This window comes from Balaenoptera borealis (genome assembly GCF_965194805.1).
Source record: "Balaenoptera borealis genome assembly, chromosome: 4".
Classification (NCBI taxonomy): domain Eukaryota; kingdom Metazoa; phylum Chordata; class Mammalia; order Artiodactyla; family Balaenopteridae; genus Balaenoptera; species Balaenoptera borealis.
The window spans coordinates 3,477,877-3,493,990 of record NC_138861.1 but is presented as its reverse complement, the minus strand read 5'-3'; the positions used below and the strand labels follow the sequence as shown (position 1 = coordinate 3,493,990).

Here is a 16,114-nt window from a genome sequence, read left to right as displayed (position 1 = left end):
GTCCATTCCTCTGTCGGTGGACATTTAGGTTGCTCTGTGTCTTGCCTATTGTAAATGGTGCTGCAGTGAACATTTGGGGTGCATGTATCTTTTCAAATTATGTTTTTCTCCGGATATATTCCCAGGAGTGGGATTGCTGGGTCATATGGTAGTTCTATTTTTAGTCTTTTAAGGAACCTCCATACTGTTCTCCATAGTGGCCGCATCAATTTACATTCCCACCACCAGTGCAGGAGGATTCTCTTTTCTCCACACCCTCTCCAGCATTTATTATTTGTAGGCTTTTTGATGATGGCCATTCTGACCGGTGTGAGGTGATACCTCATTGTAATTTTGATTTGCCTCTCTCTAGTAATTAGCGACGCTGAGCATCTTTTCATGTGCTTCTTGGCCATCCGTATGTCTTCTTTGAAGAGATGTCTACTTAGGGCTTCTGCCCATTTTTTGACTGGGTGGTGGTTACCTATTTCTAACTCAAGAGTAGCAAAGTACCAGCTCCCACGTATGCTTCCTTCGACTACTGATGAGTTCATCAAGCCATTCTTGCCGTGGGTACACAGGATGCAGTCCCGCTCTACAGAGAGGAACGCGAGGACAAGAAGTGCAAGAGCTCATGAAGTATCTCGGCACGTCAGAAAGAGGATCCAGGAACTCATTCAAGTGCTTCTGACTCGTAGCTCAATGAGCCTGCCAAGCCCTCTACTTTGAAACCCTAGGACCTTGTCAGGGTGGAAATCCCTTGGAAGACAAGATTGCAACAAGTGGGAATGACACTTGCAACATAATGACAGGAGGAGAAAACACGGTCACCTCTATTATGACTTTGCTAAGAAACTTCCCATATTTAGCTGCTGGTATTGCCCAATACATACTCTAAAAGTCCCTTCGGGACTTCCCTGGTGGCGCAGCGGTTAAGAATCCACCTGCCAATGCAGGGGACACGGGTTCGATCCCTGGTCCGGGAAGATCCCACGTGCCAAAGAGCAACGAAGCCAGTGTGCCACAACTACTGAGCCTGCGCTCTAGAGCCCACGAGCCACAACTACTGAGCCCACGTGCCACAACTACTGAGCCCGCATGCGCGCCTAGAGCCCATGCTCCGCAACAAGAGAAGCCACCCCAATGAGAAGCCTGTGCACTGCAATGAGAAGTAGCCCCCGCTTGCCGCAACTAGAGAAAGCCCAAGCACAGCAACGAAGACCCAACACAGCCAAAAATAAAAATAAATTAATTAAAAAAAATAAACCGATCCTTCGTGAATCCTCAAAGATGCCAGCCCACATGTGGATCATAGGCAACAGGTGTGCAGATGGACGCTGGTACTCACAACCAGCTCTAGAATCTGCTCACTGATTACAACAGTGCAGATTCAGCGACCAGGACGAGCCACTGGGTGGCCTCTTTCACACACAAAGGGAGCAGGTGATTTATGACTCAGGTAATGGGAAGAACCTCTCTGTTTCTTTTATTTTACTCTGAAACATTCTGAATTATAAAACATAAGATTCTTGGGTATTATCTGAGTGTCAATTTGCTCATCACTTCCTAGAAGATATTTCTGTCAAGTTCTATAACTTTATTAAACTGAACTTGAGTCAGAGAATGTGACATGACAAAACACCTTTCAAAGAAATCCCCCCCCCGCCCGTTACGTTATAGTCCCACGACTTAACAACAGCAGCCCTTACATGGCTTCAAGTAAATCCCTGAATTGGTCACAGAGAGAAAATGGACGATCAGTGCCCTGAGGGCCACAGTCTCAGCACCTGCTCTGGGTTAAACGTCCTTGGACCCCGTTTTTATTCTTCTACCTCCGTAGGGTCCACGTCCTCGGAACCGAGGATTTAAGCAACCTGAGCCAGTCCACCCACTTCTGGACGGCCGAGGGCGCCTTCAGGACGCGGACACATGTGGATGGCTGGCCAGTTTTTATTGAAAACCTGCAGTCTCACATCCGCGCAGAGAACAGGAACCTGATTACCACTCGCCGTCCTCCAACACTTCCCCAGCCTACAATGTCATCCAGGATACTAAACACTAAATGCTCAGCGCCCGGGCTCTCCCGACAGCAGTCACAGAGACAGACAGACAGAAGCTCCCGTGGCGGCAGAGCCGGCTCTGCCTGTGGTTGGTCTGCAGGCCCTGGGGGAGCCCGGCCCCCGCGCCCTCTCTCCGCTCATCCCCACTGCAGACGTCACCTCCTCCAGGAAGCCCCCAGGCTGTCCCGTGCCTCCTTGCCCCCCTCCCCCCCCGCTGTGGGCTCTGCTTTCACTGCTTATGTCTTTAATCACCTGTTGGAGTTCAACCTCCTGAAGGACAGGGGCCATGCCTCCTCTCTGGCTGCTGACAAGTGTCCTTTGTCTTTGATGTCCTGCCGCTCAGCGCGGGTTTGTTTATATCTGCCCTACTCGGGAGTCAGTGGGCTCACTTCATCTGAAAGATCGCAGCCATTCTTCCTTCAAATGCTGTTTCTCTTTCCCGCCTTCCGTAGGCACGATAGAACCTCCTCACTCAAGCCTCCAGGTCTCTTACTTGCTCTTCCGTATTTTTTCACGTACCTCTGTCTCTGAGCTGCAGTCAAAGCGGTAGTTCTGCATCTGGTCACTCTTTCACAAACTCTCATCCTCTCTGGCTGTATGTAATCTGCTCTGCTCTTTCACCTACCCCCGAGTTTTAATTTCCATGACTGCATTTTTCCATTTCAGCATCTCTCTTCGGTTCTTTTACAAATCTAAATAGTCGTGTATCATAACAGACGGTCTTTTTAAAGATTCCAATTCCTTCTTTTCTCACCGTAAGCATTTTAAACGTACCACCCAACAGTTGCTCTAGACTGAGGAGGGCTGACGTCCCTGCCTGTACTGCCCACTCTCCCTCACCCTGACCACGAGCCCACCGTGTTGGAGTCGTTTTGTTTTATGTGCTCTATGTGTCTGTCGGAAACAGGCTCCACGTCAGTCGCTAAAGGCTTCGGAGTTGTGATAAGGTGGAGAAGGAGAGCGAATCGATCATTCTGGACCACGGGCGCTGTTGAGGGGTCCGCCCCGTAACTTAATGCCTGCCCCGGCCCCCGTCAGCAGTACCCACAGGCGGACAAGACACGTGAGAGAAGAAGAGAGAAAAAGCTCCTTGACAGTCACAGGTGCAGAGTGAAGCTGGCTCTCTCACCCTCTCTCTCCCACCTCACCATTTAAAGCCAAAAGGAAAACAGAAGAAAGAATTCGCATTTAGATGCGGCAGGAAAAGAATGAAACTAAATATGACTTCAGCCTAATTGAAGGCAGCTGTATAATCTACATGTTAGAAGGCAAAGAGACAGTTCCGATGACAGAACAGAGGTGGCATGTGGATTAAACAAGAACACGTGTTTAAATATTTAAAGACCATCAGAATCTTACCACGTGGAAGCCAATAATAAAAATCAAAATGAGTGAAATAAAGTTGATACATCTTTCTTTCATAAGAGACTAGGGTAAGGAAATGCACAAAAAGAAATTCTTAGTCTTGGAAGCTCCAGATGCAATGCCTCAGTGAGAGAAGACACTCCGCAAGCTGGTCCACCAAGGTTACAAAAGTATGCATTTACGTAAGACAGATTTTACAATCCAATTGTGCACAGGCCTAGAGAACAGATCAATAATGTAAATCAATTGCTTTTAAACAGTTACTAAAAATCCTTCTCTACAAACAATTATGAATCTCAAAGCTGGATGAAGTCTGGCATGAACACTAGAAATTATTAACGTCCGAAAAACAGGTTTTCAGAAGCAAATTACGGTAAAGCAATGTATCCCGAGCCCCCCTTCCTCAGCAAGCTGTTACTTCAGCCCTAACTCTGCTCATGTACTTGTTCTTGGGCCTTTGCGTCTTCCTCTGATAACACACTCTAGAATTTAAATAATTACTAGGCTTTAGGGAGCAGTAAATTCAATATAACGCCCCCCCCAAACCTCCTAATTTACTTTTCCACAAATATTCATCAATGGCAATTTTTATTTAAACTCTGCCACAGAGCAGGGCCCCAGTCTGAGAAGCAGTTTAAATGGAACGCTTACTTCAAAAGCCAAATCCATTAAGAAGAACGTGCCAAAGTGACACGAGAACTCCACTAATGCTAATCAGACACATCCTGAATGCAGTACACTTCTAAACATCGTTTATGCCCCTTCACAGTTTCCTCTTAACACCCAGGCCGGCTGCACGGGGCGTGTCCCCACAATCTGACACCATACAGGTTTTTACGGTCAGCAACTTTCCATCTCTCAGGCTGACTGCACAGTCTACAGAGGTGAGAACAGCTGCAGTGTGAAAACACTACTTCTGCAAGGAAGAGAAAATGAGAGATGACACGTCTTTAAGAGTACAAACAGAGGAAACATGGCTTTGTTTTCCTAAATATGAGAATTAGAGAGCTAGATGGTCACCATGAAAACCTAATACACAAACCTCTGAACTTGTCAGCCTATGGAAGACATAAAAAGCGTCGCGTATGGTTTTGCAGATAATAAGGGCAAGACGGGCTACCAGTCGATAGATGGCGTGTCCACAGTGGGGCGGGCACTAAACACATGCATGGCCCTAGAACCACTGAGCCTCCACGCGTGGTTCAGCCGACCCCGAAAGAGCATCGTCCAAGGAGGGCATCTCCTTTCTCCGAGGTCACCGACGTGCGGGCCTCTGAGGTGACAGGCAAGGACACAGTGCTCGTGACAACTATGAAGACAGAATATTAATGGCACTGCTTCCTTCCAGCGCCAGCCTGGGGAGGGTGACGGCCAAGCACAAAGCAGGGCGGGTCAGGATCGTGGTACCAACGCCCACACCGGGCGGACCCCCAGCCTCAGGCCGCCCTCTCCCCATCTCCCTCCCTCCCCGTTCAGGGGGGTGAGCGCATCTGCTTCACCACCGGGCTTTTCCTCCCATTTCACACCAACACCTCCAGCCTGCTTGGCCTGTGCCTGCTGGACGTTTGGTCTTCGCAGAGGAAAAGCTCAAGGTCAAAGGCAGTACCCACTGCCTTCTGTCCACCCTCCAAAAGGATTTGTTGGGCGAGGAGACAGGTAACTAGCCAAGTTTCAATTTTCCTAATGCGATGAGGACTTTCCCTATTGCCCAAGATACAGTATGTTTCCAACGCAGAACAGCTATTTTTGCACATCTGTCCAAGAGCAGCTCAATTGAAAACAGGCCTGTCAGATCGACATCATTTCCATCGCTGCTCAGGTCCTGTCACGCTGCAGAGAGCGGAGAAGCGCTTAGCAGCAGACACAAGGCAGTCTTCCAGAAAGACTTGTTAATCTCTGTACAGTCATTCTCATGCAGCCATCAAAGCGAACTTAATGACAAATCAGTTAAAATAAATTACTTCTAGGATCTTGCAAGGAGCGGCTAAAAGGCAAACCATATGTGACATCTTTTTGGTCCTCCCCGTGAAGGCACACCATTGTCACCATCTGTGCTGACTGTTCTGTCTGCCCCACCCACCCGCCCCCAGATCCACCCTTTGCTCGGGGGGCTCGGGAGGTGACCTCCGTGGGCCCTGGGACCGCGTCTGCATCAGCTGCGACCTTGCTCTGTGGCTTCCGGCTGGGCTCAGCCAGCGGGGGGCACCACGAGAGCTCAGAGGCTGCAGGAGAGAGAGGTGGGGTCCCCGGCCCGGCCGTGCTCCTGCAGCCAGGAAGCCCCCTCCCTCCCCCACTGCTGCCCGCCCGGTGTGCTCACAGCCTCCAGCTGCCGCTAAGCCCCGGCTGGCTCACCAGCCCCGCGGGTCCCTGCAACCCTGCCGGCAGCTCCAGCGACAATCCCTCGATCGCACCCGTGGCCAAGCACACCCCTGGCCGCCCCCCGGCCCGGGCAGCAGCCCGAGGCGCCGGCTGGCATCACTCGCCTGCACTGTGTGGGCCAGGTCGGCCGCCAGGCACTGCTTCAGCTTCTCATCGCTGCTGGTCCCGTGAAGCACCAGGTCCGGCATGTACGTGGGGCAGTAACCCGCCAGGAGGGAGCGGCCGAAGTTTCTCACGTTCGGGCTGCTGATGCTCTGAAACCTAAGGTGACACCGGCCGTCAGAACCCACGCGAAAACGCGCTGCCTTCTGGCACTGCCGCCGGAACAAAGCCCCGGGGACCCAGGTGAGAAGAACGGATTCGGGGCGGTTCGAGTCACAAATCCTCCAGGAGGTGGAGGGGAAGTCCGTGTGCGTGGTGAGGGGGTCCTGGCCGAGTCTGGCTTGAGGAACTCAGCGCACCTGCTCAGAGCGCAGCCAGGACAGCGGAAGGACAGAAGGACTCTCTAGGTACTGCTTCACGGACCAAGCGTCAACGGACGGAGCCTCAGGAAGAGGGGCTTTTCCTGAGCGCGTCAAGCTGCTCTGACCGGCAGGCGGGAGAGACCCGCAGGATGTCACCCACCACCTCGCAGGCTGCGTGTCCGCGGCCACAGGGGCGACGGAAGATGACACCCCCGCTCCCACCGCCACCGCGCCCCTCAGCGTCCCCCAGTGTCCCCGGGGCTGCAAAGGCACCGCCAGCTCCTGGCTCAGAGCTGCGCTGAGGAAGGGCAGGCCGGTCTGGGGGCACTAACGCTCGGAGAGCAGAACCCTGCCCTGCGGCAGCCCGCAGCAGCGGTGCCGGTGGGTGCCGGCTGGACCGACAGCACCTCCCCGGCCTGTCCCCTCCCCGCCCCCCCCGCCCCCCTACCCCCCGCCACGCCGGCCTTACCTGGGCAGCGGCAGCTCCACCTCCGGCGCCCCTTCGGGCCGGTCAGGCTCACTGTCACCGTCGCTGCCGGGGCCCAGGTCCGGCGAGGCCGGCGCACACGCGTCGTCGTCACTGTCGCCGAGGGCGCTGTCCGAGCTCTCGTTCCGGGGGAGGCCTCCTTCCGCCCTGAAGCCGGCGGCCGCGCACCCGCTCCGCGCAGGCCCGTCCGCGTGCTCCCCGCCCCGACCCCACGGCTTCCCTGGCGCGCGCGCGGGCTCGGCAGGTGCGCACCGGGCGGCAGGTGCGCCGGGCGACTCCGCAGCCTCCTGGGCGGCCCCGGTCCTGACGCCGCGGGCCCCCGCAGATGCCTCGGGGGCCCGGGAGCACCTCGGAGCCCGCCGGTCCCGGGCCTCCCCGGGCCCGGCCGGGGCTCGGCGCGCTGGCTCCGCACACCTGCAGGCCCGCAGCCGCTCCTCCATCGCTTTGGTGCGACTTTCAAAGTCCGAGTCCGGAGACACGGAGCTCCCGATGTGGAAGGTGACCTTCTCCCAGGGGGGCCTGTCCCAGGGACGGCCCTCAGGGCAGGGCCTGGCCGCCGAGCGCTCGGGCCGCTTCTTGGGCGTCTCCCCTCCCGGCTCCTCCCCGCCGGCCGGCCCCACGCACGCACCCGCGCCGCTGGGGGGTCTGGCGGAGCCGCCGCGGGGCGCCTCCTTCGTACTCTCGTCGTCCCCGCACGACGCGCCCCGAGGTCTCCGGATGCTGTGGGCCGCGGCGCTGTGCTCCGGGCCCCGGCCTCCTTGTCCGGCGAGTTGGGGACAGAGGTCCCCGGTGTCAGCGTGCGGCCCCTCGGCCGCCGTCGCGGGCAGGCTGGGCGGCAGGAGGGCGGGCTCGCTCCTGACCGTGACCACCACGTACTCGGACTCCTCCACCTCGCCCCTCTCCAGGGCCGTGGTGATGCTGCCGCCGGGCAGCGCCCGCTCGCCCGGCCCCCAGCTCCCGCCCCACGTCAGCTGGTTCTCCTGCAGCTCCGAGCACCGCAGGAAGTAGGTCAGCACGTAGAGTATGCGCTGCACCAGATCCTTCTGCTTCCCCAGCACCACCGTGCGCGTCAGTCGCACCGGAGAGCCGATGGCCCCGTAAAGGTCGCCTAGAGGCAAAGCGGACAGAGAGACAAGTCGTCTGGGTGAGCGTGCCAAGGCTGTGTCAGCCCGAACAGGAGGGATACAGGTGACCTATTCCCAGGCCAACATCGCTTCTTCACACGCCTGGCTGAGGCACAAGGGTAATTCCTAGAAGGACCATCTTTCAGTTTTCCTCTGCAACGTAACGTCTGCCTGGAAGGCCTGCCAGGATCAGCCCTGTTCTGGGTGCTCAGGTGCAGTGCCCGTGTGTATCGGGTGCAGTGCACAGAGGGTGCAGTGCTGGCGTATGCTGGGTGCAGTGTGGGTGTATATTGGGGGCAGTGCGGTGCCAGTGTACGGAGGGTGCAGTGCTAGCGTATACTGGGGGCAGTGCGGTGCCAGTGCACAGAGGGGGCAGTGCTGGTGTATACTGGGTGCAGTGTGGGTGTATATTGGGGGCAGTGCGGTGCCAGTGTACGGAGGGTGCAGTGCTGGTGTATACTGGGGGCAGTGCAGTGCCAGTGTACGGAGGGTGCAGTGCTGGTGTATACTGGGGGCAGTGCAGTGCCAGTGTACAGAGGGTGCAGTGTGGGTGTATACTGGGGGCAGTGCGGTGCCAGTGTACGGAGGGTGCAGTGCTGGCGTATACTGGGGGCAGTGCGGTGCCAGTGCACAGAGGGTGCAGTGCTGGCGTATGCTGGGTGCAGTGTGGGTGTATACTGGGGGCAGTGCAGTGCCAGTGTACGGAGGGTGCAGTGCTGGTGTATACTGGGGGCAGTGCAGTGCCAGTGTACGGAGGGTGCAGTGCTGTGTACACAGTCCCTCGAGGTGCTTGCTGGGCCTTTCCAGGCAGCTCAGTGGGCTGGCTGATCCCATCTCCCCAAGGTAAGGCTAAAGCCAGAGCCCTGAATATGCGACCAAACCAAATAATTTATCTTGGAAACTAGAATGGTGAGATCTTTTTGAAGAATCCCAGGACAAAAGGCCCTGGGGTGAAATTCCGGGATCTCTGAACAGAAAGTGCAAGTGAATCAATTCAAAACGCTTAATGAAATGGTCCGCTCAATACACACAGGCACCAAGAAGAATCAATTTGATTAACAAGAAGAAAATCACCTGCTCATGAATAATGAATCTCATTTTTTTTCTATTACTTCACATGAAAACCCTACTGGAGAAAAATGCCCCATAACTTATATCCTGACACGCTGATTAAAAGCCGGCAAATGCAGCACGAGCACCTGGCTTACAGGTGGAAGAAGAAAGGCAGACGTGTCAGGCTCCTCATCACAAGGGTCTGCCCAGTGCCTATGAAAGTTATCGCATGTGATAAAACCTGACGGCGACACTGGGTAAGTCGCACCTTCCATATGTTGATAAAAGTATTACTGACAGGTACAACAAAAAGCCAACACTGACTGACTGTGCAAGCACAGTGCTGAGTGTCTCGCATGGACCTGCCTCATTTACATATCTGTGTAAGCAACCCTAAGTCAGAAAGCATGCCAGGAGTAATCAGGAGGCTGGAGTGCATCAAAACGCGAGAAGGTGCTAAATAAAGGGCAGGGGAGGCATGGTTAGCAGCTACAAAGAACAGCTCGGGAAGTTGGGCTCCATCCGGCGCGAGGAGGAGAGGCATTTGTTAGACAGGACTAATCACACTGTCAGGTTTAAGGCCGAGGGAAAAGGGACAGCACGCATCACAGGTGCCCCCTCTAGAGAGGGTTTCCAGGGTAAGACTCCTGAGAACAGCTGAAGGGCAGGAGAGGAGTGGTATCACACAATCCTCTCTATAAAAGGACTAGGTGGGGCTTCCCTGGTGGCGCAGTGGTTGAGAGTCTGCCTGCCAGTGCAGGGGACACGGGTTCGAGCCCTGGCCCGGGAGGATCCCACGTGCCGCGGAGCAACTGGGCCCGTGAGCCACAACTACTGAGCCTGCGCGTCTGGAGCCTGTGCTCCGCAACAAGAGAGGCCGCGACAGTGAGAGGCCCGCGCACCGCGATGAAGAGTGGCCCCCGCTCGCCACAACTAGAGAGAGCCCGCACACAGAAACGAAGACCCAACACAGCCATAAATAAATAAATAAATTAAAAAAAAAAAAAAGGGGCTAGGCGAAGGCCTAGTAGAACTTTATCTCTGAGACTTTTGCAACTGACTGAGAAACCATGTGAGATTTCAGAGAAACGACTCAGAACTGTCGTCTGATGTCAGCACAAGCACTTCTGTTTGAGAAAACTTTCTTGACTAAGAGCGTTACTGTTACCTCCCGTGATCACATCTGCCCATGGCTGCGGGGTGTCATGGCCACATCAGGAATTCATGACACACTCGTGTTAAATCAGCCCCAGTGTTAATCAAGAAGAAGAGATTTACATACCCAAAATCTGGCAAAAAAAAAACACTTTGAAAAGTCCACTCAGAATGACAGTTTTTAGCAATGCATTTAACTTTTCGTGTTGTGCATTATAATAACTAAATCATACATGGGAAAAAATAAAAACAAAGAAGGCTATTAAAACACAGTTGACAACAGTTTAACCTGTAGGAAGTGGAGAGCTGTGTATGGAAACACTGCTGCCTCAGAGCCGAACTCCACAGGACGCATCACTAAGGTAACAGACTTACTGGACCTTGACCGTGAAGGCAACCTTGGAGTCCAGGACTGATGAAGCTACTAATGTTAGAGTGGATGCCTTTGTTTTGCACGGGTATAATTTTACTAAATGAAGACGAGCTTGCGCGATGATGTGAACAGACCTAACGCTCCGAACTGCACACTTAGAAATGGCTGAGGTGATAAATGTTAGGGTCTGTGCCTTTTTTTTAACCACGTAATGTCCCGTATCTCATGACCCCGGGCACACGGAAAGACAGCTTTATAATCTACAGTGAGGACGCAGTACCAGGGTTAGAATGAGAGTCTAACTAATTAACACGTGCAGAAAGCGCCCAGAACAGCGCTTGGCTCACGGAGGCAGCTTTCACTACTGTTACAACACGCTGTTTCCCGAGATTGCTGCGCTATTCCCCGGACTGCCGTTATTTTCTGGAAAATGCTGCCCTTCTACCGACTCCTCAAGTGTGTCTTCCTTGAAGGCCCCCTCCCCCCATGCCCCCCTCCTGGTGCCTCCCCCGTATCAACATCTGCAACAGCAGTGTCGGTAACGGGGGGCTTCACGTACAAGCGGTGGAACTCCCTCGGCAGCCATGAGCCATCACCACCCGTCTCACAGTCGGAGAGACGGAGGCCCAGAGGGTCCGGGCGCTTGCCCCGGAGGCTGGGGTCTGGTCCAGCCGCCTGCGCACGTCCTCACCCTCTGCACTGCACTGTGTCCCTCGCGGGCTTCTGCTGACCCCAGCGGGGGAGTGATCGGGGCGTCCTGAACACGGCCCTTCTCCCCCACCGGGCAGCAGGCTGCCCAAGGCTGAGCTGCGTGTCACCGGGCCCTGGGTCCCGCAGAGGGACGGGGCCTGGGGCACAGCGGACGTGCAGGCCTGACGGGTCACTGCAGACTCGGCCAAGTGACAGGCCCTGGAGCGCGCCTCTCCCATCCCCGAGCCCCGGGCTCGCCAGCGCACGCTGCACGAGGAGCCACGCGGCGCGTCAGGTCCCTGCGCCGGGCCTGAGCACGAAGCTCGGAGGAAGCAGCTGAGGGGGCAACGGAGAGAAAGACAAGGGCTCTGACCTCAGCTCAAACTTAAAAGGCGGCCAACCTAGAGCGTGCTACTCTCTTTTTCTCTCTGACTTCCCTCCTATCCGGTCCACCCTCTAGGGCAGTGGTCCTCGGCCAGGGGCTCTCCTGTCCCGCTGGGGACATTCCGCATCGCCTGGAGGCATGTGTCATCCTCACAACTTTGGAAGAGGGGTTTTCACCGGCAGCTGGTGAACAGAGGCCAGTGACGCTGCTGAACATCCGACCAGGCACGGGACGGTCCTCTTCCCCGCTACCCAACAAAGAATTTTCCGGCCCCAATGCCAACGGTGCCGAAGTCAAGGAGCCCCACTGGAGGAGCAGCTGCGGACTGACACGGCTTTCAAGAGCAGAGCAAGGCTCTGGGGTTGGGGGGGAGGGGAGGGCGGGGGCTGCTTTACAGGCAGAATCCGTGGGCCAGTCCCCCGCTCCCTGCAGCCCAGCGACAACCGGGGATCGCCGGGCTGGATGGCGGATAGCAACTGAAGAGGCCCCCGTCTTTCCTATTCTGTCCCACATGGCCTCTGAACGGTCACGCGCGGTACTGACCCAGCTGCGCCCAGAGAGGGTTGTACGGGTGCGTCTTGGCCAGCGTGTTGACCAGCTGAGAGGTGCGTTTCTCGGAGAAGGCTCTGATGGGAGGGTGGTCAACGGGCATGACGGTGGGCACCCAGGCCAGGTGGTAGGTTAAGACTGCGGTCAGCAAGGCAGCAAAAAACCTTGGAGAAACGGGAGAAGACACAACGGGGTGAGTCAATGCAGGAAGAGGCCTGTCGCCTACGGCGCGTACACCAGCCTCGGAAGTGGCATTCAAGGCTCCAGAGCGCCGCTGCTTACTGGTTCTTGTTGATCTGCTCTATCAGGAGCGTAAACTCCTTGAGGAAGCGCTGGCACAGCTGCGTCTTCTCCAAGGTGCTGGACGTCATGGCCAGCCACACGGGCTCGGCTATCCTCGGGACGGAGTACAAGCGCCAGATGGTCCCTCTACAGAAGAGAAGGTACACGGAACTGTCACAGATGTCACGGCGGATGATCTTTGTGTAAAGGAATCCAGAAGAAAACAGTCATCTGGATCTAGGTAGTAGCCCCTAAGGCATCCAAAGCAGAATATAAAACAGGTGGGGTAAACTAGGACACGATGCACAGGCCAAATCTGACCTTTTTTTTATAAATAAAGTTTTATCGGCACACAGCCATGCTCAATCATCTCCCTGTTATCTGTCGCTGCGTTTGCACGACAGCAAAGCTGAGCAGCCATGGGGCAGAGACCCTTTACAGGAAAGGTATACTAACCACTGACATAAAACAGTCATCCTTAAAAAAACTTATTTGCACGATGCCTTGTGTCAGAATTTATGCCAATTTTCATAGGAAAAAAATAAAGGAAGAAAGAAAGAACATGCTAGACTGAAAATGTGACCAGAGGCAACTCAAGTCTCCCAATTTCTGGTTAGTGCTTTCGTTCTTTGAACCAAAGCGCCCTATTCACTTTAGATGAAAGAAGAACATAAATGGCTCTTCTTCACCATATTATATACTAGATTGTTACACGGGCTAACAGAATCAAATTCTTAGAACTGTAAGCTGTCAGGGAAAGTGACGAGTCTGGCCGTGTCACTTTACGGATTAGGAAACTGGAGGCGTAAAGGAGTTCCTTGCGGGAGACACGCACGCACTGAATGACAAGGTCCGGGTGAGCGCGCCGGGTGCCAGGGACTCTGCTCCAGGCCACGTGGCTCGCGGCGGTCCTTCCAGGCAGCGCACCAACGAGCCTAGGATCTCCACTGGCACCTCTGCGTCTAGGAGACACCGCCTCCTCCCGGATGGAGGTACACGAGGCATGTTCTGACCTGAGTTTCCGGCCGTGTGCATCAAAGAGCCGGGACACACAGGATCCTGCCCTGGCACAAGGCAGAGCACCCGCTGAGCAGCCGGCAGTGACGAGTGACAGCTACGTGGACCTGGGCTTCGCTTACTGACGCCAAGGTTTCCAAACGCTAACACGTGATCCTGTCGCTGTTTCTGGAGCGGCAGGTCGCTGAGGTGAGGATGAGACCCGTCTATCCACAGTGAGGCCTCAGGTCCTGTCCTTTCAGATTCTGGACCTTCTATTAAATGAGTGTCCAGACCCTCCAGCACAAGCCAGCTTCGAGCCTGACCACAGCCCGCCCGGCGCTGCCCACACAAACCACAGAAGGTTCGCTAGTCACCACACTGCCATCGAAACACACAGCTTCACACTAGTTCTCAAATGTGCGACTTGGGTCTGAACGATCCCCAGATAAGGACTAACGTGCTACTTGAGTACTTTACACATAACCCGGGGTTCAACTAAGGCTGGCTGGGGATTTGTCTCCAAGCAGCAGTAGAGTTCACCAGCCTCTACCTTAAGCATCACAAAAACGTTCTAACATTCTAAGAATCGTAAACATTTTTATCCCTGGGCTAGAGAGGAACGGTTGGACTCTTAATTAGCTCGTGACGGCTTTGAAGTGCGATTCCATTCCGCACCCAGAAACTGGCCCTAAGAAGCACTGCAACAGCCCCACTCAGCATGGTGACCGTGGATCCCAGCTACAGCCCAGACACGAGGGGCAAGACCTCCAGAAAACCGGTCTCCAGGGTACAGAGATCAACAGTTAGGAACTGACAGGGAGGACACGCTAGGGTGACCATGCAATTTAATGTCCTGACCAGGACACCCACGGGAGGACACCGGGTGTACATAGGGCTGTCCTGGCAAACTGGAGTGTAACCTCCCTGACATGCATACTCTCCCCACTTATGCTGTGGACAAGCATCTCAACCTCCAGTTTCCACATCTGTAAAATGGGCTAAGAGTGCTTACTCTTAGGGCTTTTGGGAGGTGACATGAGACGTATGAATATTAGTTTTCTCCATTCACTCTGTTAGGAACAATCACATCAGGGACCGTCTATCTGGCAGTCGTGAGGATTACTCAGTGCTGGTGGCTTAAACTTTTTGCTCCACTGGGCCTTAGCTTCAAAGGAAGGAGCTGCTAAAATGACTATAAACTGCCAGCCGCCAACATTCCCGAGCTGTGGTCTCCACGCATCCCGAGATCCACGGCCGCTGCTACCGCTACTCACCAATTTCCCCTGTTGCGTTTGCCAAACCTTGCCAGTTTACCTGAACTCCCCCAGAGCTTCCATCAGACGGCTGACATAAAACTGGACACGGAGACTTGACTCCGCTATCTTCCTGCACGAGATCATGGCCTTCGGTGGAAAGAAAACAAGCCACATTACGCGGAGAAGAAATTCCTTCGTAACCATCTACTGGGCTTTATTCATAAGAGACGATGTTATAGCCCACGCTCAAGCTAGTCACGACCGAAGTCGTCGGGGGCAGTAATTCCCTTTCCCAAAGCAATCAGGATCCGGTACCTGACATCCGTGTGCCTAGGGAACTTCCTACCACTGCTGCAGCCAATCTACGTGCCCTGGGAAAGTGATCCGGTACAGAGACCCCTCCACCCTCACAGCCCCACGTGACAACAGACTGCATTCTGAGTACCTTTTCGATCGCACTCTTCAGCCTGTTCATGTGGGACTCAAACAGGGGGAAATGAGAAAAGAAGAAGTCCTGGAAGTTCCCCTGGGCCTCCTCCTTCTCGCACAGGGAAAAGATGAGGCTTATGGCGATCTTCTTCCTCCGCACTATGGCCGGGTTGGAACTGCAGGTTTCTTCGGCCAAGCTGAACGTCTCATCCGTTGACCTGGAAGGAGGAGGGGTTTGAGGAGACACCCTGCGTCAGTGAACCACACCGAGGACGGACCGTAACGCCGGGGCGACACCCTGACGGCCGACCCGGGCACGCGGTCCTGACTCAGAGCGTGTCTACCGCCAGGCCGTCCTCCCGCATCAGACTCCGTGGTGAAAATGAAAACCTCCGCTTGACGCTCAGTGTTGGCCTAACACAAAAAGAACCTTAAGTGAGAAATGAAAGTAATTTCAAAGGCCCTCTTGTAAGACTCTTAGTCCTTTTCCCTTGGACTATGTTACAGCAGATTGGCCGCGTTTAGGAAGGGGTGTGAAGCACCCGTTGGCTCAAAACACAGGCCCTTTGTTTTGACTGACAGATACCGATGGATAAGAACACCTGAGGAGAGATGGTCCTCTGTGGTATTCTGTGTGACCCGGGCATCACGTGTGGACATTTACTAGTAGCTGAGGCTTACTTTCCCAAGGTTATTAAAACCATTAGATGAAGTTACTCCTATAAATGCTGAGATTAAGCCATGCGACTGAGGACACTCTCTGGGAAACCCCCCCAGGCAGAAAGACCCACCTCTCTTTTGCTACAGTCAGATCCTCGACCAACTTAAGATTCTCTGCAGAGACTCTGCTTCTAGGACAAGAGAAGCCAATAAACTCTGAATATGTATGCAATTTGTCGTAAGGGGTAAGCCTCACAAATACGGCCAATCCATGTCTCTACTTTAACTAGTCTGAAAAACCAGCATGTGACCACATAGCTGCTAACCGCAAGAGTGAAAAAAAATTTTTTAATTAGTTTGGTTTTTTCCTACAAAGACACCAAAGCAAAGGACATCACACTGCAAATGAAAGCGCCTAGCCTGGC

At 54.4% G+C, this 16,114-nt stretch overlaps 1 protein-coding gene across 9 annotated transcripts in view; it reads right to left on the bottom strand.

The window, feature by feature from the left end:
- The window catches only part of FNIP2 (folliculin interacting protein 2), a 115,810-nt gene that overhangs the window by 15,858 nt on the left and 83,838 nt on the right, over window positions 1-16,114 (bottom strand). For all 9 annotated transcript variants that reach the window (XM_082391313.1, XM_082391314.1, XM_082391306.1 and 6 more), the window contains 6 exons: window positions 15,046-15,247; window positions 14,659-14,747; window positions 12,346-12,492; window positions 12,058-12,227; window positions 6,717-7,842; window positions 5,888-6,044 (listed from right to left, as the gene is read on the bottom strand). In XM_082391313.1, the coding sequence (XP_082247439.1) occupies window positions 5,888-6,044; window positions 6,717-7,842; window positions 12,058-12,227; window positions 12,346-12,492; window positions 14,659-14,747; window positions 15,046-15,247 (1,891 nt within the window). The remainder of the gene's footprint in view (window positions 1-5,887; window positions 6,045-6,716; window positions 7,843-12,057; window positions 12,228-12,345; window positions 12,493-14,658; window positions 14,748-15,045; window positions 15,248-16,114) is intronic.